Raw genomic sequence first — 26,092 nt, forward strand, 5'->3', positions numbered from 1 at the left:
GTGTGTGTGTGTGTGTGTGTGTGTGTTAGTCACTCAGTTGTGTCTGACTCTTTGCAACCCCATGGACTGTAGCCTGCAAGATTCTTCCATCCATAGAATTCTCCAGGCAAGAATGCTGGAGTAGGTTGCCATTTCCTTCTCCAGAGGATCTTCTCGACCCAGGGATCGAACCTGGGTGTCCTGCATTGCAGGTGGATTTTTTACCATCTGAGCCACCAGGGAAGCCCACTTTAGGTAGTGCTGAAAAAAGTAGATGGTGTTAGTTGCGCAGTCATGTCAAACTCTTTGTGACCCCCTGGATTGTAGCTCACCAGGCTCCTCTGTCCATGGAATTCTCCAGGCAAGAATATTGGAGTGGGTTGCCATTCCCTTCTCCAGGGGAATCTCCCTGACCCAGGGATTCAACCTGCATCTCCTGCATTGCAAGCATATTCTTTACCATCTGAGCCACCTCAGAGGCTCCTTAGGTAGTGTAGGAATATCAAGTCTTGTTTTAATCACATAAATATAAGCAACTATCCTCCAAAAAAAAGCAAACATATAACTTAAAAAAAAAAAACAAAGATTAATGAGACACAAGCTTTTGGTGGTTTTTTCTGGCACATGCCATTCTAACTTACAACCATGAACTAGGAGAAACACTAAGGCTCTGGTTACTGTAATAACACTAGGGCATGAAGAATTCCTGCCTCCTTGTGGCCATTTCCCACAACAGCAACTTTAAAGATATTGCTTCTGTTACAGTGAAGTAAGGGTTTCCTTTTTCTCTTTTGCCTTTTGAGTCCTCCTCTACATTAACTGTTCCTTTTCTACAGTCTGAATTGATAACTAAGTGTCCTCCTTTTTATAAGACTAACCTAGTGACTGTTTTGAAACAATGCAAAAAGAACAAAGAATGCAGAATCCTTACACCTTTGTGGAAATAAAAAATTTTTGGAGGAAATAGCAAGATGGCTTTAATCCTCAAGCTGGCAGAGTAGAGAATACAGTAGGCTCATGCCTCAGGAACAGTGTCTTCCCCTCCCATGGGGAATTAAGGAGATCATATAGTTAGGGCTCATAGTCAGAGGTTGGAGATAAAAAGCAAAAGTAAACAGATTCTGTATTCTTTCTTTTTGCATTGTTTCAAAACAGTCAATATACTGGCTTCAGGTAGCTGGGTAACTTAGGTCTGGCAGTCTGTCTCAGTAGTTGGGTCTACTGTCTTTTGTGGATTGCACTTCGACTTTCTGTAATGCAAAAAGAGGGAAAAACAAGGGGGTGGTTTGCAGAGAGAGGGCTGTAAAGTTTAGCATCAGGATGTGACTAACATAAAAGATAATAGATGCAGAGTGTGGCTCACGCAGAGTTAGAAGGCAATAGGTGTGGGATATCCCTGGAGAAGGGGATGGCAACCCACTCCAGTATTCTTGCCTGGGAAGTCCTATGGACAGAGAAGTTTGGCGGGCTACAGTCCATGTGGTCATAGAAAGTCGGACACAGCTGAGCGACTAAACAACAACCACCTAAATTCCAATGAAATTTTTCACAGAAACAGAACAATCTAAAGGTATGTGAGGAACCACAAAGAACCCAGAATAGCCAAAGCAAATCTGAGAAAGGAAAACAGGTTGGAAGCATCTCACTCCTGGAATGCACATTACATTATGAAACTACCATAAAGAAGTGTGGAATTGGCACAGAAACAGGTACAAAGACCAGAGGACCAGGCTAGAGAACCCAGAAAAGTCCTAAGGGCATGTACTCAGTTAATTCACAAGAATTAAGAAGTCAAGAACATACCCCAGGGAAAGGACAGTCCCCTCAATAAATGCTGCTGGGAAAACTGAACACCACATGCCAAAGAGCAGCACTGAACCCTGTCCACACCACACACAAAAAACTGGCTACACACAGAATTCTCCACACCAAGTCACTCCTCCCCTGGTCCTCTGAAGACAGACACTCCTCAGCAGTCAACCACGCACAGGCACCGTCTCCCCACTTTTCCTCAATTTTCTTCACTTTTCCTTCAGCAGCACCACCTCTAGGAAGGCCCTGAGGAGACCCAACTTCTGTAAGAGTGAACAGGACCCCACAAAGTCCCAAGGCTGAAGCCCTGGTGGGTCCTGAGGGGACACGGCTCCTGTTAGAGTGGTCCTGACCCCCACACTACCACCCCCGTGTTCCAGAGGCCAAAGAGTCAGAACAGGTTCTGAGGAGATGGGGCTCCCGTCAGCTGTGCTGGCAGCCAAGTCCTCAGGCAGAATGCACATCCCCAGGGCGGCTCAGAGAGGCGGGCTCACATTCCCTTCCAGCCAATGGGAGAGTGCAGAACAAACCACCCTCACCTGTTCAGTGGAGACCCCACTTTTCTGAGGGCAGTTTCACTGCCTCCATTAAACTGGGGAAAATCAAATTGAAACAGAACCAAATAACCCATGACTTTTCCAAAATTGTTACAGAACAATTAACTGAAAACCATATGGAATGAAATGACTATAAATACAAACTTTAAAATGCAAAACTATCAAAATTACTGAAAAACATAGAAGAAAATCTACATGACATTGGCTTTGGTCTGCAGATCATGAGCTTTGAGTTTAACCCACAAACAGCAAGTGCACGAAAGAAAAATTATTGAGGACTTCAAAAAGTTAAAGATTTCTACTCTGAAAGACCTTATCCAGAAAGTCAAAACACAACCCACGAACTGGGAGAAAAATATTTGTAAACTACATACCTAATAAAGGATCGGGACTCAAAATAGACAAAGACCTCTAAAAATAACCCATTTTAAAAAAATGGGTAAGAATGTGAACAAACACCTGGCCAAAAAAGATATACAGATAGTAAATATTGCACAAGAATTAGATTAAAAACATCATACTACTAGGGAATAGCAAGTTAAAATCATGAGATATCACACCACACCTATTCAGTTCAGTTCAGTTCAGTTCAGTCGCTCAGTCGTGTCCGACTCTTTGCGACCCCATGAATCGCAGCACGCCAGGCCTCCCTGTTCATCATAAACTCCCGGAGTTTACTCAAACTCATGCCCATCGAGTTGGTGATGCCATCCAGCCATCTCATCCTCTGTCGTCCCCTTCTCCTCCTGCCCCCAATCCCTCCCAGCATCAGGGTATTTTCCAATGAGTCAACTCTTCGCATGAGGTGGCCAAAGTACTGGAGTTTCAGCTTCAGCATCAGTCCTTCCAATGAACACCCAGGACTGATCTCCTTCAGGATGGACTGGTTGGATCTCATTGCAGTCCAAGGGACTCGCAAGAGTCTTCTCCAACACTACAGTTCAAAAGCATCAATTTTTCGGTGCTCAGCTTTCTTCACAGTCCCACTCTCACATCCATACGGGAGAAATATCAATAAACTCAGATATGCAGATGACACCACCCTTATGGCAGAAAGTGAAGAGGAACTAAAAAAACCACACCTATTAGGACAGCCTAAATTCCATATACATGACCATATCAACTGCTGGAGGAGTGAGGAACAAGAAGTCTCCCTCACTGCTGGTGGGATGTATGTACAGCCACTTTATAACACAGCTGGGCAGTGTTTTCCAAAGCCAAAACACTGGATCCAACAATCATGTGTTCAGTGTTGTCAACTGCTTTGAAAATTTATCCCAAATTCAAACAAGGATGCAATTATGCACAGCAGCACTATTCATAATAGCTAAAATTTGAAGAAAAAAAATCAGGATATCCTTCAACAGATGAATGCATAAGCAAAGTGGGGTACATCCATGATAAGATGAGTAGAATATGCCACCCCAAAATATGCCTCTCTGGCATAAGGATTATTTCAGTCTAACTTTAAAAAAGAAAAAACAGAAATCTCAGAAAACTAAGTAGCAATTGCCCTTTTGTGAAGGACATTTACAACAGAGAACTCTACATATTTAAGGGCTATCCTCTTTGCACCAGAAATAGGATAATTAAAGCTCGAGTATCTTATCATTGGAGAAGTCCAGACTTAAATCTGCAACAATCATATGCTTCTTTACTGTATTTTGCATGATAATGTGTCATAATGGGCTTTCCCCCTTCCCCAAAGTCTCTTTTATTTTTCTCTAAAGATCGTATTTGAGGTGATGGCTTTGGACATTTCAGGGAGTGACTCAGGTTTCCTGGATAGTTCCCCTATATACAGGAGGTATCAGTCAGTCAGTCAGTTCAGTCACTCAGTCATGTCCAACTCTGCGACCCCATGGACTGCGGCACGCCAGACCTCCCTGTCCATCACCAACTTGCAGAGTTTACTCAAACTCATGTCCATTGAGTCGGTGATGCCATCCAACCATTTCATCCTCTGTCGTCCCCTTCTCCTCCCACTTTCAATCTTTCCCAGCATCAGAGTCTTTTCAAATGAGTCAGCTCTTTGCCTCAGATGGCCAAAGTATTGGAGTTTCAGCTTCAGCATCAGTCCTTCCAATGAACATTCAGGACTGATTTCCTTTAGGATTGACTGGTTTGATCTCCTTGCAGTCCAAGGGACTCTCAAGAGTCCTCTCAACACCACAGTTCAAAAGCATCAATTCTTCGGCACTCAGCTTTCTTTATAGTCCAACTCTCACATCCATACATGACTACTGGAAAAACCATAACTTTGACTAGATGGACCTTTGCCATTAAAGTGATGTCTCTGCTTTTTAATATGCTGTCTAGGTTAGTCATAACTTTTCTTCCAAGGAGCAAGCATCTTTTAACTTCATGGCTGCAATCACCATCTGCAGTGATTTTGGAGCTATTAAACTTCTGTTTTTCTCCTGGAGGTGTCTCAAACTCTGACACCATGCTTTTATAAAAGAACGAGAGAATGAAGCTAGGCTCCTGAAGGCCACTCCTTCTGGTCTAACTTGCTTCTATCAGTGTTGCAATGAAAAGGAAAAAAGAGAAATGATTTTCTTTTCTTTCCTGAGAACAAAGAAGATAAAGAGAACAGTGAGCAGGCCTGATCCCTCCAAGCTTTTACTCCACTGTTCCTAAGCTACAGTCTGTAACTAAGCTTGCTTTTCTGCTCCCTAACTCTGCATGGGCTACATCTTGCATCGATTATCCTTTAACTCCATTCTACTTACATCCTGGTGCTTACTTTTCCTGCAGACCACCCCTTGTAGTTTTCTTTCTTTTTCCTTTTCAGAAAGAAGGCTGCAGTGCGATAAACCAGAGACAACCAGACCCAATTATTGAGCTACCTGATATTAGCTCTGACTTTTGTGGGTTTTTTGTTGATGTTGTTGTTGTTTTATAATTTTATTTATTTATTATCTATTTTTGGCTGAACTAGGTCTTCCTTGCTGTGTGGACTTTTCTTTAGTTGAGGAGAGCAGGTGCTTCTCCTCATCACAGTGTGAGGGCTTCTCATTCAACTATTGAGCCCGGGAGCCACAACTGCTGCGCCCACATGCCGCAGCTACAGAAGCCCACAAGCCCTGGAGCCTGTGCTCCACCACAAAAGAAGCAACACAATGAGAAGCCCTCGCACCACAACAAAGAGTAGCCCCCACTTGCTGCAACTAGAGGAAACCCATGTACAGCAACAAAGACTCAGCACAGCCAAAAATATAAATAAAATAAACAAAATCAACATTTTAAAAACTTAAAGTAAAACAGATAATCAACAAGAACCTACTGTATAGCATAGACAACTACACTCAATATTTTGTAATAACCTACAAGAGGGAAAGAATATGAAGAAAAATAGATATCTGTATCAAGACTAGGTCAGCTGGAATGTAAGGGTTGCTGATGGTGACTGGTTCTGACTCAAGGCTTCAATCAACTGAAGCTTGGGCTCTGTCACTGGCCCAAGGCCTTTCATGGACATGCCTGTAAACTGAAAGTGTTAGTCACTCAATCGTGTCAGAACCTTTGTGACCCCATGGACCACCAGGTTCCTCTGTCCATGGGATTCTCCAGGCAAGAATACTGGAGTGGGTAGCCACGTTCTCCTCCAGCAGATCTTCCCAAACCAGGGATCAAACCCAGGTCTCCTGCACTGCAGGCGGATTCTTTACTGTCTTAGCCACCACAGAAGCCTGAACATGCCTGTTCCCATAGATTAAAGTTTCCCCAACTTTGCAGTTTGGAGAGACACTGCTCTGGAAAGCTCCATGGTGTTCTCCATAGTTCTGCAAGTAATACACTTTTCCTTCCCATGAGCTTTGGCTGGGTTGTACCTTCTGGCTCAACACCCACCAAGAGGTAAACTCACTTTTCTGGTAACATCTCTCCATCCAGACTCCCAACCAGCACTCTTGGCCCCACTTGATAATAATTTCTATAGTCAGTCATCTTGCTTCCAATACATGAAAATAATGTTATTTTTCTATGAGTAAAGCTAGGGAAGGATTAGAAAGTATCCCTATTTTATCTTGTGAAGCCAGTAGATGTCAAGCAAACTCACCTCTGTGAATCCATTGTCCTCCCACTGGATGCCTCCTTTCATGGAAAACACTTGCAGGGCTTTGGGGTTTTATTTATATCTCATTTCTGAAGTCTTTTAATACCTACATTAAACATACAGATTACTCATCAGTGCCAACTTCTGCTTTGAGGTTAAAAATCCTCCAAATTTTTTCTAATATTCTTATTATTCCATTCGTTGCATTTAAATCTTTGACCATATGTTGTTCCTCTTGTGTCTCATCAGAATTTACTTAATTACGCAATTTTCCCCTGGAAAAAAACTGTACTCATCATACACAGTTCTTAGAGCCAAAACTGGATTTTACAAGGTAGGGCACAGGTGAGCCTACGAGAAAGTTCAGGGGCACTACTACAGTCTGGTAAGATTCTAGCTCAGGGTTACAGTCTGGTAAGATTCTAGCTTAGGGCACTGGAAGAAAACATCCAGCCTAAGGTCGCACCGCCCACTTGAGGCTCCAGGACTAAAACGCGATGCCTAAAGGCAGGCGGAGAAAACTAGCTATGAAAACTGCAGAGATGCGCCTGCGCACTGGAGGCCTCTTGACAGACACGCTGGGGACCCAGAGCAGCCAATCCCCGAGCGGTGGGGCGGGGCCTCCATCGCGCCCCGCACCCTCCCGGAGCCTACTGAAGGGACTGCCTCGATCGCAACGCAGGTTGGTGGCTGGTGCCTGACAGGGCTGTACAAGCCGGTTCCTCGCCCTTCCCTTCGCCTCAGCCAGGGAGGACTGGACGCCTCCCAGTTCCGAGCGAGCGCCGGGCCGAGGTGGGCAGCGCCGGAGGACAGCGGGGAGACTGACGGGAACGCACCCTGCGAAACCCTCATAAACCCTTAGCCTGACGACTTCAAATTCCAGGGTGAGAGGCCCCAAATCCCGTCAGCTTTGAGGAACCTGAGTCCTAATCTGAAGGAAGCTTGCGTCTCGTCAGCTTCAGGGACTACAAGTCCCTTCACCCGCAGAAACACCGAATCCTGTAGTGCTGAGACACCCCCCCTCCCAAAATGCCTAGAGGAATCCCAATTCCCCTCAGCCTGAGGAACCTTAAAAATGGCACCCGCAGAGAGACCAAATTTCCCCAACTCAGAGACCCTGAATACCTCAATCCCTTTATCCTCAAGACTCCCAACTGTCCTGCATGTCAGAGACCTACAGTGTCTTAATGAGAGACCCCAGAGCTCCTTAGCTTGAGAGAACCCTGATTTCCTTTTCCTCAAAGATCCCAAGTTCTCTCAACCTGCTCATTCTACATCAGCAAAAAGACCCCCAATCCCCTCCGTCTGAGGAACCCCAGTTCCCTCAGCCCGTTGTGACCCAGATCTCACCAAGCTGAGCAACCTGTCCCTTTTAAGTAGAACCCACGTTACGTCCAGATTTTCCTAGAGTCCTCAGGCAGAGAGCCCCAAAACCCTTCTTGGTGAAGTATTCCCTCTCCCACACTGGAGCAGAGCCCTGGTTTCAGCCTGACCCCAGTCCAGCAGTTAGGGGTTTCCAGGTCTCCTCAAGAATCCCTCCGTCACCCACAGACACATCCCTCCCAGTGCCTTCCCTCAGAGGGGCTGAATTGTAGGGGAACCAAAGAAACCAAATCTAGTTCACATTAGGCTGATCTGTCATAGCTAGTCAGGATCCATCCATCCCACCAACCCCTACCCTGACTTTCCCCGCACCTTCCTGCCCTGGACACTCCACCCAAGGCAAACAGACCTGGATCTAGACAGTGGTCTGGGCTATCTCAGCATCTTCTTCCACAGGCACCTTGGCATTGAGGCAGTCCCATGGCCATGAGCCCGAACAGGTCCCTGGCAGAGAGCACTGAGGGAGATGCAGGGAGAACAGAGTGGAAGCCCACGGTGAGAGGTGGAGGCAGCAAAGCTGGGCTCTAAGCCAGCTCTATAGGAAGGACACAGCGCTGGTCCCTGAAAGCACCACAGACTGCTTGCCCGCGCCACTGAGTGAACTTCTCTGTCAGTGTACACAGTAAGGGAGTGCCTGGTCCTGTCTGAGACAGTGGGGTATAGTGGGGCAGAACAGGACACTAGCATCGTGAACTGCTCTGTGTCCAGGGAGAGTTAGGAAAATGCTCAGTGTTTGCTCAGTTAAGCAGGACACAGTCAGGAAGAGAAAGTCTTCATCCCTGTCTCACAGAGACCATCCAGTAGCTTCAGGCTACTCCCTGCACAAAAGGTGGAGGAGAAGGCCCAGCTCTAAGGTCTGACTTATATTAGTAAATCACTGATGAAATCTATTATTTTCCTTAGGCCAAAGATGCTTTCAAAGACATTTCCATATACTTCTCCAAGGAAGAATGGGCAGAGATGGCAGAATGGGGAAACATCTGATATAGGAATGTGAAAAGGAACTATGAAGTGCTGATTGCTATAGGTAACAGGAAGTGCTGGGTGCCTGTGAGCCTGGGAAACATGAAACAGGTCTTCACCCTCAGTGTTCACTTGGCCCGCTCTTAGGTGGCTTCATCTGCTCACAGTTCCCTTTTGTGTGGAGACTAACCTGGAGGAAATTTTTATTTTGTACCAAAGGGAGGTTGACCCTGCAGTGCAGAGCTCACCTCTTGCCTTATTCTAGATTCTCCCAGCCCATCCTACTGATTGCCCTGACTTTGTAACACTTTCCATTGCCTCTATGCTTTATTTCTCTTTCTTAGAACAAATATTTTGCTTCTTTCCAGGTCTCAGAGCCACTCGACCAGCTTTCATGCATCACCGCAGGCAGGTCATCAAACCCCAGGTAGATGACACTGAGGATTCTGATGAAGAATGGACACCAAGGCAGCAAGGTGAGGGGCCAGGAGGATTTAGAGGTGTCTTCCTGAAACCAGCCTGGGCTTAGGTCTCAACTACATCTCAGCCATTAGCAAAGAAAACATAAGATTCACCAAACTAGCAAGATGCAAAGCACTGTATTATACAGTACGAGACTATCCATATGAAGTTTTTAAATATATAATATAATTAGCCTCCCCTTCTCTGCCATCGTACGTGCAGTTGACTCTGCTCCTCACCAGCTCTTCTCACAAGACTTTCAGGATCAAGTGATTCCTGGCCAAGAAACAAGAGCAGAATCGTCCCACTGCCCCACTGGATTCTAATGAAAACTGGTAGTAAAACAAAAAGAGGACATTGCAGAAGAACCAAAGTAGGTCTATAAGGAGCCACACATGAGGTGGCACACATATTTATGCTGTCAGGGTCACTTGCATCTTACGATATCACTGTGAAAACATCACTAATGCATCCATTTGTTTTATTGAAAAAATTATTTTTCTCTTTGTGTCAGTGTTTCTGCGCTAGTCCTTTGGCTCAATAATAATGAGATCTTTTGTTGGAAAAATTATATGTATTATTTATGCAGTGAAAAATGGTGAATATTTAAAAATCTAAATGTAAATAAGAAGTACCAAATTCAGCAACAGAGGAGTAAGGGCTGACATGTGACTTCACTGTGTCTTGGTTAGTTTTTTGTTTGTTTATTTTTTTGTTTTTGTTTTGAATTCTGAACTGGAAATTAAAAGATCTGAAGTGGCAGAATATTGATATAAGCCTGAATGAAGGAAGGTGGATGTATAGGTTTTTCAATATAATTCTCAGTAGTTTTATGTTTTGAATTTACCATTCTTTTTCTTTTTAAAAAGAATTATTTTTGCTAAACATTCTTAATGAAAGGCAATTAAAGAAATCTTAGACTATAAATTCACCAAAGAGATTCATAATACTAATCTCATAATAATTCAGTTATTGGAGTAAATCTCTTAGAAGAGGAAATTATTAACATATTATGATAAGATACATTATGTATGTATGTATATAAAATAACACCACATGATCTTCTTACCCTGAGGTGAAACTAATTCTTTGTTTGATTCTGGGAAAGTGTTTGAGAGAACTATTTATTCTCCTGATCTTTCCCACATTTCACTGACCAGAGACAGCATCAGGTAAATAAAATGAAGTACACTCATTATAAAATAGAAGTGAGCAGCTCTCTTTCTCTTCTGCTGCTCAAAGAGTTTAGAAGCGGTAATCTGCCTAGACTGGAGAAAACAATTTAGATCATTCTATGATTCTCCATCTATGGATTTCTGTTCTCCCAGATTCTTTTTTGTTATTTATTTGTTTTTGGCTGTGCTGGGTCTTCATTGCTGTGCATGGGCTTTCTCTGATTGTGCTGAGTGGCTTCTCTTGTTGAAGAGTGCACACAGGTTCAGTAGTTGTTACACACAGGCTTAGCTGCCCCGCAGAAAGTGGAATCTTCCTGGACCAGCCATCGAACCTGTGTCCTCTGCACTGGCAGGCAGATTCTCATCCACTGTGCCACCAGGGAAGTCCCTCTGTTCCCTGAGGTTATTAAAACTAGTGAAAGGATGAAAACCAAACATTTGGTTGTCTGCAAAGGTTTTGACATGAAGAGAGATTCTTCATAGGGAACATATATCCCATGGTTCACCATACCTCTACACATCTTTATTTACCCTCTTAACAATTTTTGAGTGTATGGCACACTACTGCGAACTATATACACATTGTTGTACAACAAATCTGTAGAACTTTTTCACCTTGCATGACTGAAACTCTATATCCATTGAGCAACAATTCTCCATTTCTTCCTCCTCATAGCCCTTGGCAACCACCATTCTATTTTCCATTTCCATGAATTTGATTAATTTATATACCTTGTATAAGTGGAATCATACAATATTTGTCTTTTATTGATTGGTTCATTTCACTCAGCATAATATCCTCAAGGCACACCCCTGATGTAGCTAGCATATGACAGAATTTCATTCTTTTTTTTTTTCATTCTTTTTTAAGGCTGAAAAATATTCCATTGTGTAAATGTGTATATAAAATATATGAGGTATATTTTATATATAATCTTTATCTGTTTATCCACCAATGAAGATTTAGGTTGCTTCTACATCTTGCCAATTGTGAATCATTCTGCAATGACCATAAATGTGCACACATTGATTCAGGATCTTGTTTTCAATTTTTCGTGGATATACATGCAGGAATTGGATTGCTAGATCACATAGCAGTCTGTTTCTAATTTTATGAGGAAACTCCATACTGTTTACTATAAAGCTTGCAACATTTTACATTTCCAACAATAGTGTGTAAGGGTTCCAATTTCTCCATATCCTTACAACTTGCTATTGTCTCTTTTATTCATATTGGCCATCACAGAAGGTATGAGATAATTTCCATTGTGGTTTTAATTTGTATTTCTCTATTGATTAGTAATATTGAGCATCTTTTCATATGTTTGTTGGCCATTTGTATATCTTCGGAGAAATGTCTATTCAATTCCTTCTCCCACTGTGTTAGTCAGTTCAGGCTGCCATAACCAAACAGACTGCAAAAAAAAAAAAAAAAACCAGAATGCTTGCTTTAACCACAGAAATTTGTTTTCTTACAATTCTGGAGCATGGGAATTTGATATCAGGATGTCATCCTGGTCAATTAAGTTCTCTTCCTGGCTTATAGGCAGCCTTCATATTGGTATGTGCTTAATCCCTTATCAGATATGTAGAATGGGCTAGTTGCTCAAATGGTAAAGAATCTGCCTGCAATTCTGGAGACCCAGGTTCAGTCCCTGGGTTGAGAGGATCCCCTGGAGGAGGAAATGGCAACCCACTCCAGTATTCTGCCTGAAGAATCCCATGAACAGAGGAGCCTGAAAGGCTACAGTCCATGGGGTCGCAAGGAATCAAACACGACTGAGCAACTACACTTTCACTTTCTATCAGATATGTATTTTACAAATATTTTCTACCATTCTGTAGGTTACCTTTTCACTCTGTTCACTGTGTCCTTTGCTGCACAAAAGTTTTAAGTTTACTGTAGTCCTGTTTATCTATTTTTACTTTGTTATTAATATTTGTGCACTTGGTATCATATCTAAGAAATCATTGCTGATTCAATGTTGTGAAGCTTCACCCTTGTTTTCTTCTAAGAGTTTTATCAAGTCTTACATTTAGGTCTTTAATCCATTCTGAGTTGATTTTTCTACATGATGTAAGATCTTCATTGTTTTGCACGTGTATATTTTGTTTCCTCAGCACCATTTGTTACCCGGATTAAGCATTCCCCGTTGTCTTGACACCTTTGATGAAGAGCATTAGACCATGTATCCAAGAGTTTACTTCTGGGTGTCTATTCTGTTCCACTGATTGGTATGTCTGTCTTTATGCCAGTGGGCTTCCTCAGTGGCTCAGCAGGTGAAGAATCTGCCTTCAATACAGGAGACACGAGTTCACCCCATGGGTCAGGAAGATCCCCTGGAGAAGGAAATGGCAACCCACTCAAGTATTCTTGCCTGAAAAATCCCATGGACAGAGGAGCCTGGCAGGCTACAGCCCAAAGTGTCACAGAGTCAGACACGACTGAATAACTAAGCATGCACTTTATTCTAATACTACACTCTTTTGGTTACTAAAATCAGAGGTCTCCAGCTTTGCTCTTCTTTCTAAGATTGTTTTGGTGTCCTCTGAGAGCCCATATTAACTGTAGGATGGATTTTTCTTTATCTGAAAAAAATCCATTTGGGATTTTAATAAGAATTGCATTGGGCACTTTGGTGTTGGTGGGGGCAGCCTCAGAAAGTGTCATGGCTGCTGCCGCCGAGCTTAGTCACCCGACCATCAGTGACAGGAGCCTGGAGCGGAGCTGCAGCCCCAACCTCTCCCGAGACATAGTCTGTGAAGTCTTTCGCTCCTTGCAAAACCTGGCTGGACAAGTTTGCCCCTTTGAAGCTTAACCTCAGAGATGATGTGGTGAAAATTACAATCGATTGGAACAAGCTCCAGAGCCTCTCGGCACTCCAGCCCGCTTTTCTATTTAGTGCACTTGAGCAACACGTTTTATATTTACAGCCTTTTTTAGCAAAACTTCAGCCTCTGATTAAAGAGGAGAATGCAACTGTTGTTGAAGAAATAGGAAAAACAGAAACGGGGAACAAGAATGAAGTAAATGCCAACTTTCCCATTGGATACCTGGAAGAGGAAGAAAAGCACAAAGACTGTGATTCAGGAGATGTGAAAAAGACACAGATCCATTTTGATCCAGAAGTAGTTCAGATAAAGGCTGGAAAAGCAGAAATTGACAGACGAATATCTGCATTTATTGAAAGAAAGCAAGCTGAAATCAATGAAAACAACGTCAGGGAATTTTGCAATGTTATTGACTGTAATCAAGAAAATAGTTGTTCAAGAACTGATGCGATTTTTACTCCTTACCCTGGGTTTAAAAGTCATGTAAAAGTTTCTAGAGTTGTGAATACATATGGACCACAGACTAGATCTGAAGGAACTCAAGGGTCAGGTCATAAACCTAACAGCATGCTCCAAGATTGTGGTAATCAGGCTGTAGAAGAACAACTACAGAATATCGAGGCTCACTTGCGATTGCAAACAGGTGGCCCAGTGCCAAGAGACATTTATCAGAGAATCAAAAAACTTGAGGACAGAATCCTTGAATTGGAAGGCATCGCTCCTGAATATTTTCAATCTGTAAACTTTTCTGGAAAAAGAAGAAAAGTTCAACCACCTCAACAGAACTATTCACTGGCTGAACTTGATGAGAAAATTAGTGCCCTCAAACAAGCTCTGCTCAGAAAATCAAGAGAAACAGAATCCATGGCGACACGTCACCTTCCATGAAAAACTCCTCTCATTGTCATTTATTTTTTTAGATATGTGTGTGTAACTTACATATCCATTTAATTAATTGCAGTGTTTTTATTAATAGTAGACTTACCTCTGAAATCAAGGTTTATTTTCATGTGAGTCCACTTTGTAGCAAGCAGTCTTTAAATATTCCAGTATACTTTAAGATAGTTAATGTGTTGAAAGTAGCATTGTTGGAATTTATTCCCTTCTGTTTTAAAGGAGGTATTTTGAACATTGAAAACCTTAATTAGAAAGTACATCTTTGTGTGTATGTGTGTTTATCACAGAAAGGAAGATTTATTTTGAATAGTGATGTTTAAGACTTTATATTTTTAATGTTGATGTTAACCAGTTTTAGTTTAAAACAGTAATTTGTACATAATAGGCATTCAATAAAGTTTGAAATAAAAAAAAAAGAATTGCATTGAATCTTTAAATTGCTTTGGGTAGTATGAACAGCTTAATAATATTAAGACTCCAAATCCATATACATGGGATGCCTTTCTATTAATTTTATCAGATTCCTTTTAGCAATACTTTGTAGTTTTCAGTGTATAATCTTTCATCTCCTTAAGTTTACTCCTAATTATTTCATTCTTTTTTATGCTATTATAAATAAGAATGTTGGGACTTCACTGGTGGGCCAGTGGCTGACTCCACACTCCCAAGGCAGGGAACCTGGGTTCAGTCTCTGGTCAGGGAACCAGATCCCATATGCTGCAACTAAAGATCCCACATGCCACAGCAAAGACCTGGCACAAATAAATAAACATAACTAATTTTTTTAATTTAAACTTAGCTCTTGACTATAGCTTTAAAAAATTAAAAATAAATAGGATTTTTTTTTTTTTGAATCATCATTGTTTGTGCATGGAAAGATATTTGAATGTTGGTTTTGTATCCTGCAATTTTCTGTGCAGGTTTTTGTGTGGAATTTTAAATATTTTCTACATGTAAAATCATGTCCTGTGTGAACAGACACAATTTTACTTCTTTCTCTCCAAGTTGGAAGACTTTTGTTTCCTTTCCTAAGCTAATGCTCTGGCTAGGACTTCTAATATTTTGTTGAACAGAAGTATTGAGAGTGGGCATACTTGCCTTTTTTTCCTGATCTTAGAAGTTTTCAGCTTTTCATTATGAATATGATGTTAGAGGTAGACTTTTCATATATGACCTTTATTATATTGTGGTCACTTCCTTCTATTCCAAGTTTGTTGAATATCTTTGTCATGAAAGGCTAGTAAATTTGTTAGACATTTTATGAACATCAGATGAAGCACAGATGAAGTTTTATCTTTTTTAATTTTGAGAAAATTATGTAATGCTCTCATTGGAAGCATAGGAGTTGATGATACAGAAATCACTTTCCATTCCTCCTTTGGTAATCCTTGTCCTTGTCACTCTCTGGCTCAGAATTCTTGTCCTTAATCAGAATGGAGTTTGGAAATATTTACCAACCAAAACACTGATTCTCATCATTTTTTAGGAAAACCTTCTTGGATGGCCTTTAGAGTGGAGTACAGTAAACACCAGAAGGTATTTCCCAAATTCTGTTGACAAGAAAATCCTTACGGATCCAATCACAGGTAACAATAGGAGAATATGCCAAGATCCTAGAAACTGCTGCTTTCCTCTTCTGAGTCTTTAGCACAATGTCTGATATCACCACCATTTTTATAGTTAGTAAGAACAGCAACAATAGTAGGTTGTTCTATTGTTACAGTATTTTCACAGTATTTCAGACTTTAAGCATTTTACATGAATAAACTTACTTAAACCTTAAAACAATCCTACAGTACCTACAGGTAGGTACTATGACCATTACAGATCAAGAAACTGAGGTAAAGAAATGTTTGATTATATGCCTGAGATCACAGTGTCACTGGTAGTGCAATCTAATCCAAAATGCCTTCTCTAAACCCCTTATAAGCCGATTAAAACTTTCATAGTTCTATAGTTTACACTCTCTTATTTATACATCTTTATATCATTCATCTGAGAGATGGTTTCAACCTCAGTTCTTTAGTGCTGTGGTAAATGAGAGATGTGCTAGGATGTCTGACTAAGGGAAGCTTACAGATATATTGGGCAGTTTGTAGAGTGGATGGTCCAACATGAAGAAGGAGATAGGATCCCCACCCTCAGACCTTCCTCCTCCAGTAAGAGGAATCAGCTTACAACCCTGACAAACCTCAGGTTTGATGACTGAAAATCAATAAGAAAATAACTGAAGGACTTCACATAGGTTACCCCCTTCCTTTTGAGTAGAAACTCATCATCTGGAACTGATTTCAAATGCTCTTTCTTGAAGGAGGACGTAACAACTCCTTCCTCTGAGCTCTGATTAGGCAACTTTAGTGTTTGGAATCATTTGTTTAGCGTGCCCCTGATTCGTGAGCTTTGAGAGCCTAACCCAAACCATTAATTCTCAGAAGTCCAGGCCCAGCTCAAAGCCCCTGGGCCCCCTAAATGTTTTGTGAGTGAGTGACTCCACATTTAAACATTCATCTAGGAATAAGAAGATCAAGGAATGCTGAAGATAGTATCTGTGAGCTAGACTGCAAATACAGAAACAGTTGAGGGGGTAAATTGATGGCAGGAATGGACTCTCACATTCATACTGTATTAAATAGCTCACACAACAATTTGTTGAAGGTTATTAAATTTCATGTCCACTATAACATTAAGAATTAGCATGTATACCAATTTATGGATCAGGAAACTAAGGAGAACCAGCTAGTTGTACAGCCTTGTTCAAGCAGAACTGATGGCACCAGCTACTTTAATTCTGAACACTGTCTCTAGCATGTGGCAACCTGAAATTTTCAGCTCATTTTCTCTAGCCTTGGTATGTTTCTGCCAATCGTCTTTCCTCTTCCCAAGCTCATTGCTTTGTAACCTCATTCTCCAGATGTGTTTTGTCCCCTCTGTACTTTTCCACACTTCCTCGTCTATCAAAGGGCCACTATTGAATAGAAAATACCCCCGGTTTTCTCTATGAGCCCTTAGCCCCTTATTTCCCTGACCTTGTTGATTTTCCAGCTATTCTCCCTGCCTTGCTCTCACTTTCATGGAGAAAATTGAAGCAAAAGAACCTTAAGATATGAGTTCTAGTTTTGATTCACTACCCATTTAGGTCCTTTATTTACACTCCAGTGTTCAGACACACACATACACACACTCGCACCAGGTATTTCCAAGAATTGTCAAAGTGTTAACTAAAGACATACATGTAAAAACACTTCATAAAGTCCTAAAGAACTAAAGAAATGCATGTTGTCCTTTACTATGTGGCTCTTATACAGAAAGGAATGTCCAGGGTGCCATTAAGTAAGAATCTATAAATGAATTGCCGGGAGCTGCAAAATTGCTCAAGACAAGTGGCTCTAAGCAGGCCCAGAAACCAGTGCCCCCTCCCAGAGAAGCAAGTACCTCTGAACAGCACCCCAGACAAAAAGTGGGTAGGAGAAAATAATTTGGGGAGTTTAGTTCCTCTAATTGCTATAGAAAGGCTGATAATTATGGTGTGGGTATGTGGGGTGGACTTTGGGTAGGCATGGGTTTAAGCTGGACTGATCTGAGACCTGAAGCCCTAGGGCCATGGGAAAACCTTATACATTTTCTGAGGTCCTGATTGCTCATCTGTAAAGTGAAGATAAGAATACATAACTCATACAGTGTCTGAAAGCATTACATTAAATATAAAAGTGTTGACACAGACAAGTTGTTCAATAAATCCGGTTGTGATAATAGGGACCATGCTTTGTTAGGCCTCTGGGCATAAGTATATGTGCCCTCAACATATATTTTCTGAGCAGATGTGTCAGTGAACTATTTTCTAAGTAAAAAGTTTGGGAGGGTAAACCTACTAACGGAAAGTACAGGAAGCTAACACTGAACTGGGCATCTGTGGTCAGTGTGGAGCCTCAGCCTGTCTGAACCAGTAGTTAAAGGGAGATAAAACAAAGTATAGAGAAGGGATTTCCTGGTGGTTAAGTGGTTAAGACTCCATGCTTCCACTGCAGGAGGCATGAGTTCCATTCTTGGTCAGGGGACTAAGATCCCACATGCCATGTGGCTTGGCCAATTAATAAATACTGTAACACTAAAAAATAAAAATCAGTAAATAAAAATTTTTTAAATAAATGTAAAAAAACTTTAATAAATTGTATAGATGGATAGGTGGGAGATCTCACACTTTCTGATAAAATAGCAACTAACTCTCCAGACCCCACCAGCCTTGCTCAGCTTCTCTTCTCCATCTTAGAACCCAGAAGAAAGGAGACTGAAGTGAAGATGTACAGCCTACAAAAAAGAAAGGGCCATGTGTCCCAAAGGTCACCAACCCCCAGGATGACGACTACCTCTGTGAGTGACCCTGCTGGCCCATTCACAGACAAGGTCTTGGAACAATAATCTCACCTCACCATTTGGTCGCCCCATCATCCCCCTCCTCTATGACACGGGGTACAGGATCAAGGCCAGATGCCCTGAGCGCCCTTTCTGATGGTCTTTATGACCAGCAACATCATGAGGGGATGTCTCCCCTCATCCCTGTTGCTCTCACCTCCAGACTGTGAGAAGTGTCAGAACTTCATCAACAGCTGTGCTGCTCACGGGCCCCCTCCCTTTGTAAAGGACTGTGTAGTGGAGAAGGGGCATGCCAACTGCTCAGCCCTCACTCTGCCCCCGGGTTAAGTGTCACCATCGGGCATCCCTGAGGCTGGGCTTGGAGTGTGGAATGAGGCGTCTGATCTGCCGCTGGGCCTGCACTTTGGCCCCTACGATTACAAACCAGACTTTGGCCAGATTACAGACAATAAAGAGGCAGCCAAGAGCGGATACTCCTGGCTGGTGAGAAACACCCCTCTTCCCCTGTTCTCTGACCTCCAATCGCTGTGTGGCAGGGTTGCGGGGGGGGGGGGACCCCACGTCTACATGCGAGGCTGTGGATGGTGATGACACAGTCAGCCCTGTGTCCTGTGTGCACTGTGCATGAACATGGGACTTCTGTCTAAAGATCAGAGGACAGGTGGGAGCAGCACAGTGGTACAGGCACACAGAAGTGGCTCCTCCCATGTGGGGCCCTTGCCCTGAGTGGACCAATAGACTCAGACATGGAGTGAGGATTAAGGAGCTTACCACGTGGTCACGACTGGCAGTTGAATCCATGCAGGCTAAAGAGCACTGATGACAGCAGAGGGATTCTATTACCTCCCACAAAAAAAAAAAAAAGAGAGAGAGAGCTTTTAACTCTTTTTCTGACACTCGATCACCAAAGGGAGAAACTGCTATGAGTATGTGGATGGAAGGGACACATCTTAGGCCAACTGGATGAGGTGAGTGCAATGAGTCTGCAGGTTCTAGAGGACGCTCCTCCCTCAAGCCCATACCCGTTTCCTTCTCAACCTGCCTCCCTCAATAGCTTTCACATCTTCTTCCCTCTTTTTCCTCCATAACGTGCTCTTTCATTGCAAGGACATTAGAAAGAAAGAAATAGAAATATAGTATATGCCCTCAAAATATAAATCTCTATGCTGCACAAAACTGGGGTACTTGAAAGCAACTTGAGGAGTTTGGATTCACCAGGGACACTTTAACTCACCTAATTAACACTTATCAAGCTTTCTATGTTCCAGTTTACTGATTTTTATTTTTTAGTGTTACTGAAGCAGATCACACAACCCATGTCCTTTTGGAGTACATACTGTAGACAGACATTAAACAATTGATTTCAGGAATATGTAACTTTAATTTTTCTATTTTTGAAGAACTGCACAGTGCCAGGATAACCTACCATGGGGGATCTTGAGTCTGTGAGGGGAGCAACCTCCCCAGGCTCGGTTCCAGCGAGAAATGGGCCCTGAGGCCTGGAAAGGAATGCAGGGCAGGATGGCCGTGACCAGGGCCTTTCTCTGAGGGCCTCTCCTTTCATCAGGGGAGGCAGAAAGTGGATAAACTATTATTGTTCTGTGTCTCGAGCTAATTCAGAATGCTCTCCAAGTTTCCATGGGGAGGAGGGCTCAAGTGAATGGGACCCTGAATACACACAGGGAGACTGGAGAAAAGCCTCGGGAGAGAAGGCAGGCTGGGGTGAGTGCTGAGGGGTGCATGCTAACCTAGAAGCACCAAGTCCTGTGGAATGAAAGAGAACTTAATTTAGAGTTTAAAGGAGCTAGAGGTCACCAGTCTTGTGACCAGTCTAGGTGGAAACAGTGTGGAACTGGGCTCTGGAAAATGGCTAATTAGGTAAGGAGAGAAAAGCATTCCAGCCAGGAAGAGGACCAGAAACAGGATCTGGAAATAGGAATTCACACAGCATGGTCAAAGGTGTGAACAGAAGGTCCCCAGGAGGGGCAGTGGGAGCAGTGATGGCCTCAGAGCCTGAAGGTGAGGAGCTGGGTGTGGGTCTGACATGTGGAAGGAACTCATTATCTGTGGTTTCTTTCCCTTTTCCAGCCTCCACCCCAGGTATGTGAACTGTGCCCAGGACAACGAGGAGCAGAATCTGGTGGCCTTCCAGTATCACAGGCAGATCTTTTACTGAAGCTGCCGGGTGGTCAGGCCGGGCTGTGAGCTGCTGGTCTGGTACAGCGATGAGTATGGCCAGGAGCTCGGCATCAAGTGGGGCAGCAGGTGGAAGAGTGAGCTCACTACCAGGAGAGGTAAGCATCACCACTCTTCCAGCACCCTATGCCATCCTGGGGAGCTTCCCTGGCCCAGCTCTAAAGCAGAGTACAGTCCAGTCTGAAGTCAGTGAAGTCTCAATTAAAATGCCTCAGAAATTGTTTCACTTCATATGACTGTTAGGAAAAAAATTTTATATTAAAAATGTTAATTCTAATTTTTAATATTTCATGCAAAAAAAAATATGTAACATCACCTTCTGCTGAAAGGCTTAGAAGCAAAAAGCAAGTTTTCTAGCACCTACCAGCTCTCTCCCCTTTACCTGTTTCTTCCTCATTTCCTCCCATTTCTAAGTGACACATGTACAGTGATTTGCATTCAGTTACTGTTCCAGTTTGTTGTCATGTGAGTTCATACTCTGTGCCAGACAGGGCTCCCTGCACTGAAACAGACAGAACCACTGCCTTGGGGCAGCATGGCTTCATACCAGACAGGGGCTGGTGCTCTGAGGAAAAACAGTCCAGGAAAAGTGCCTCAGATCAGTGTGACCAGAAGAGGGGTGTGGCGCAGTGACAGCTTATGGTGAACAGTGTTGGATTCATGATCTCTGAAGAAGGCTTAGCTTTAAGACCAGGGACCAGGCTTGATCACTCAAGAGCTTTTGTGTAGCAGAGTTTTATTAAAGTATGAAAAGGAACAGAAAAAGCTTCTGACATAGACATCAGAAGGGGGATGGAGGGTGCCCCCTTGCTAGTCTTAGCAAAGGAGCTATATACTTTTCAATTGGCTATTAACAATAAATCAAAAGAATGTCTCAAGTCTGTAAAGGTCTTACCAGACCCACACTACCACAATATATATTTTTAAGATAACAGGATTAGAACTAAAAATAGAAAGATCTTACCAGACCCACATGGACATCACCAGATGGTCAATACCTAAATCAGATTGATTATAATCTTTGCAACCAAAGATGGAGAAGCTCTATATAGTCAGCACAAACAAGACCGGGAGCTGACTGTGGCTCAGATCATGAACCCCTTATTGCCAAATTCAGATTTAAATTGAAGAAAGTAGGCCAAACCCACTAGACCATTCAGGTGTGACCTAAATCAAATCCCTTACAATTATACAGTGGAAGTGACAAGTAGATTCAAGGGATTAGATCTGATAGAGTATCTGAAGAACTATGGATGGAGGTTCGTGACATTGCAGAGGAGGCAGTGATCAAAACCATCCCCAAAAAACAGAAATGCAAAAAGGCAAAATGGCTGTCTGAGGAGGCCTTACAAATAGCTATGAAAAGAAAAGAAGCAAAAGGCAAAGGAGAAAAGGAACGATATACCCATTTGAATGAAGAGTTCCAAAGAATAGCAAGGAGAGATAAGAACACTTTCCTCAGTGATCAATGCAAAGAAATAGAGGAAGACAATAGAATGGTAAAGACTAGAGGTCTCTTCAAGAAAATTAAAGCTACCAAAGGAACATTTCATGCAAAGATGAGCACAATAAAGGACAGAAATGGTACAGACTTAACAGAAGCAGAAGATATTAAGAAGAGGTGGAAAGAATACAGAGAAGAACTATACAAAAAAGACCTTCATGACACAGATAATCATGATGGTGTGATCACTCACCTAGAGCCAGACATCTGGGAATGTAAAGTGAAGTGGGCCTTAGGAAGCATCACTACGAACAAAGCTAGTGGAGGTGATGGAATTCCAGTTGAGCTATTTCAAATCCTAAAAGATGATGCTGTAAAAGTGCTGCACTCAATATGCCAGCAAATTTGGAAAACATAGCAGTGGCCACAGGACTGGAAAAGGTCAGTTTTCATTCCAATCCCAGAGAAAGGCAATGCCAAAGAATGCTCAAACTACTGCACAATTGCACTCATCTCACACGCTAGCAAAGTATTGCGCAAAATTCTCCAAGCCAGGCTTCAATAGTACATGAACCGTGAACTTCCAGATATTCAAGCTGGATTTAGAAAGGCAGAGGAACCAGAGATCAAACTGCCAACATCCGTTGGATCATCAAAAAAGCAAGAGAGTTCCAGAAAAACATCTGCTTTATTTACTATGCCAAAGTCTTTGACTGTGTAGATCATAACAAACTGTGGAAAATTCTTTAAGAGATGGGACTACCAGACCGCCTTCCTCCTGAGAAATCTGTATGCAGGTCAAGAAGCAACAGTTAGAATTGGACATGGAACAACAGACTGGTTCCAAATTGAGAAAGGAGTACGTCAAGGCTGTATATTGTCACCCTGTTTATTTAGTTTATATGCAGAGTATATCATAAGAAATGTGGATGAAGCACAAGCTGAAATCAAGATTGCCAAGATAAATATCAATAACCTCAGATATGCAGGTGATACCACCCTTATGGCAGAAAGTGAAGAAGAACTAAAGAGCCTCTTGATGAAAGTGAAAGAGGAGCATGAAAAAGTTGGCTTAAAACTCAACATTCAGAAAACTAAGATCATGGCATCTGGTCCATCACTTCATGGCATATAGATGGGGAAACAGTGGAAACAGTGACTGACTTTATTTTGGGTGGCTCCGAAATCACTGCTGATGGTGACTGCAGCCATGAAATTAAAAGACTCTTACTCCTTGGAAGAAAAGTTATGACCAACCTAGACAGCATATTAAAAAGTAGAGATATTACTTTGCCAACAAATGTTGTCTATTCAAAACTATGGTGGTCCCATAGTCATATATGGATGTGAGAGTTGGACTATAAAGAAAGCTGAGTGCCGAAGAATTGATGCTTTTGAACTGTGATGTTGGAGAAGACTCTTGAGAGTCCCTTGAACTGCAAGGAGATCCAACCAGACACACTTGACAGGAGACAGATCTTGCACTGTCAACAGTAAGATGATTAGTGGGGCAGGCCTTACCATGACAAACAAGCTACCTGACCAAAAGCTTCCTCTTTCAGCAGAACCAAAGCCCAAGATCCACACATGTGCCTCCTGCTCTCTGGCCTTCTCCAGTCAGAAATTCCTCAGCCAACATGTTCAAATGCAATCACCCCTCTCAGATCCTCCTGAAAACATCTGCAAGAGACCGCCTCCAACCAGGAGATCCCTGCCCAGGCAATCAGCAGCAGCAATATTCTGATCCACACAGCTGGAGTGACAAACCTGAGAGTCGAGAGGCCAAGGAAAAGCCCCAACCTTTGCTGAAAAGCCTAAGGCTGAGGAGGATTTCAAGGGCCTCTTCCTACTCATCCAAAGGACAAATGGGGTGTTTCAGGGTGCACAGGAGAATGAGGGAAGAGACCAGCACAGGCCAGGAAGTGAATCCAGAGGACACAGGCAAATTATTCATGGGGGAAGGAGTTTCAAGAATTATGAGTCAAGTATGGAGACTGTGGGCAAGGCTCGAAGGATAGATCAAGTCTCATCACACACCAGAGGACACACACAGGGGAGAAACCCTGTGTTTGCAAGGAATATGAGTGAAGCTTCAATGAGAAGTCAAGTCTCATTAAGCACCAGAGGACACACACACGGGAGAAGCCCTATGTCTGCAGGGAGTTTTGGTGAAGCTTTGGTCGGAAGTCAACTCTCATCATACACCAGAGGATACACAAGGGAGAAGCCCTGTGTTTGCAGGGAGTGTGGGCGAAGCTTCAGTAAGAAGTCAACTCTCATCACACATCAAAAGACACACACAGGGCAGAAGCCTTGTTTGCAGGGAGTGTGGGCGAAGCTTCAGTCAGATGTCACATCTCATCACACACCAGAGGACACACACAGGGGAGAAGCCCTGTGCTTCTAGGGAGGGTGAGTGAATCAATACCAATAAACCACATCTTAGCCACAGGAGGATTACTGTAGCCAGCACACCTTAGCCCTGATGGGGCCTCAAATGAGGTCTATGACCCATCACACTCCCCAAGAGTGTGATGAGAGACTTCCCTGGTGGTCCAGTGGCTAAGACTCCACGCTCCTAATGCAAAGACTCATGTTCAACGGAACTAGGTCCCACATGCTGCAATTAAGACATAACACAGCCAAATAAATAATTTTTTTTTTAAGGAAAGAGTATGATGAGGACAGAACTAATTGATTAAATAGACTTTCCACTTTCATGACATGAGAGGAGGTAAACAGCAGAGGGTTTCTTTAGTATTCTGGAGATGTTCATGCCAGTTCCCTTCATGGTTTTTTTAACTCCTCTTCTAATAAATTTTGTCTCCAAACAAATCTGAAGCCCAATCTACATACCTTATTCTCCCATTATTACTGAGAGCATTGGGGTCCAGTGGGAGCTGAACCCCCAGGAAGGCCATAAGTCTGGAGTTACCTCAGACTGGACACTAGGTCGCTGGATAGTCAGTTCCTGGGTTCACGAAGAGAAATCTAGGGTTTGAGACAGACTCACCAGGGAAGGGAATTCCCTGGTCTCCTGGGAAGTGTGGTCTTTCCTCCTAATAGGCCTCCAGTCTTCTTTGGCCTCTCCTGGTTCCCCTCTGGTTTCCTCTGACTTCTGTAGCCTCAAAGGTGAAGGCCACATGGACGTCTGTGTATGCATGCATGCATGTGTGCATACGTTTGTGCCTGGCTCAGTCTGGGCCATCTGATCTCCTTCACTCAGTCTTTGCTCCTCCCTCAAGGTCATCACAGCATCTGGACTTCAGATTCAACCACAGTGGGCCAATTCTCAGCCTTGCCCTCACCAGCTGTGTGACCTGGGGCAAGGTGCTCAACCTCTCTGTGCCTCTGTTCTAATCTGTGATACAGGATGGGAGCACCAGTGTTTTGGTCTGATGCATAAGTACAGGGAGAATCTGGCTGAGAATGCAAGCCCTGATTTTGCTGTTCTTTGTTATATCCTGCATGTCCTTCAGCATCCACATCTTCCAGGTCTTCAGAGCTAGACAAGGAAGGGGCCATAAGAGAAGGAGATGTAAGGTCAGGGACGCTAAGGGAGGGTGACCTCCCTTCCCACCACTGCCGTTCCCACTGAGCCGGGCAGTCCCAGAGCCCCTCCACACAGGCAGGCAGTGCTGACAATCGCCCACCCTGTCAGGAACGGAGTCCGGAGCCGCATGTGCAGGAAGCGGATAAGCCAAGTGTCTCAGAACCTTCCTGCCCAACCCCCATCCCACCCTCCACATGGAGTGTCCTTGAAGCCCACACAGTAGCTTCTCTAATGCACGGGCCTTGTACCTGAGCCCAGGTGCTTAAGTCAATGCCGTCGCCCCCTTGAAATTCTTAACTATAAAACATTTCATCCTTACCCTTAACTTTTATGAGTGAAGTCTAATGGACTACATGGTGCACTAAGAGCAGAGCAGACGCACACAGCACGGGCCTCAGGGCCCCAGCAGTG

At 43.1% G+C, this 26,092-nt stretch overlaps 1 protein-coding gene, 1 long non-coding RNA gene and 1 pseudogene across 2 annotated transcripts; all 3 read left to right on the plus strand.

The window, feature by feature from the left end:
• Positions 1-9,128: 9,128 nt before the first annotated feature.
• On the plus strand, positions 9,129-18,792 carry LOC110142303 (uncharacterized). The gene is made up of 3 exons (XR_011486829.1): positions 9,129-9,227; positions 15,604-15,703; positions 18,385-18,792. It is a non-coding gene; the product is annotated as an uncharacterized lncRNA (long non-coding RNA).
• Positions 12,709-14,081, plus strand: LOC139034378 (MAP3K12-binding inhibitory protein 1-like). Its single transcript, XM_070465230.1, is given in 3 exon segments — positions 12,709-13,186; positions 13,188-13,863; positions 13,962-14,081. Coding segments are annotated over 3 exon segments (960 nt in total). The 5' UTR covers positions 12,709-12,961; the 3' UTR covers positions 14,021-14,081.
• A 3,322-nt stretch (positions 18,793-22,114) lies between the features above and the next one.
• Positions 22,115-25,773, plus strand: LOC110142286 (histone-lysine N-methyltransferase PRDM9 pseudogene; annotated as a pseudogene).
• Positions 25,774-26,092: the final 319 nt, after the last annotated feature.

Source organism: Odocoileus virginianus, chromosome 3 (assembly GCF_023699985.2).
Source record: "Odocoileus virginianus isolate 20LAN1187 ecotype Illinois chromosome 3, Ovbor_1.2, whole genome shotgun sequence".
Lineage (NCBI taxonomy): Eukaryota > Metazoa > Chordata > Mammalia > Artiodactyla > Cervidae > Odocoileus > Odocoileus virginianus.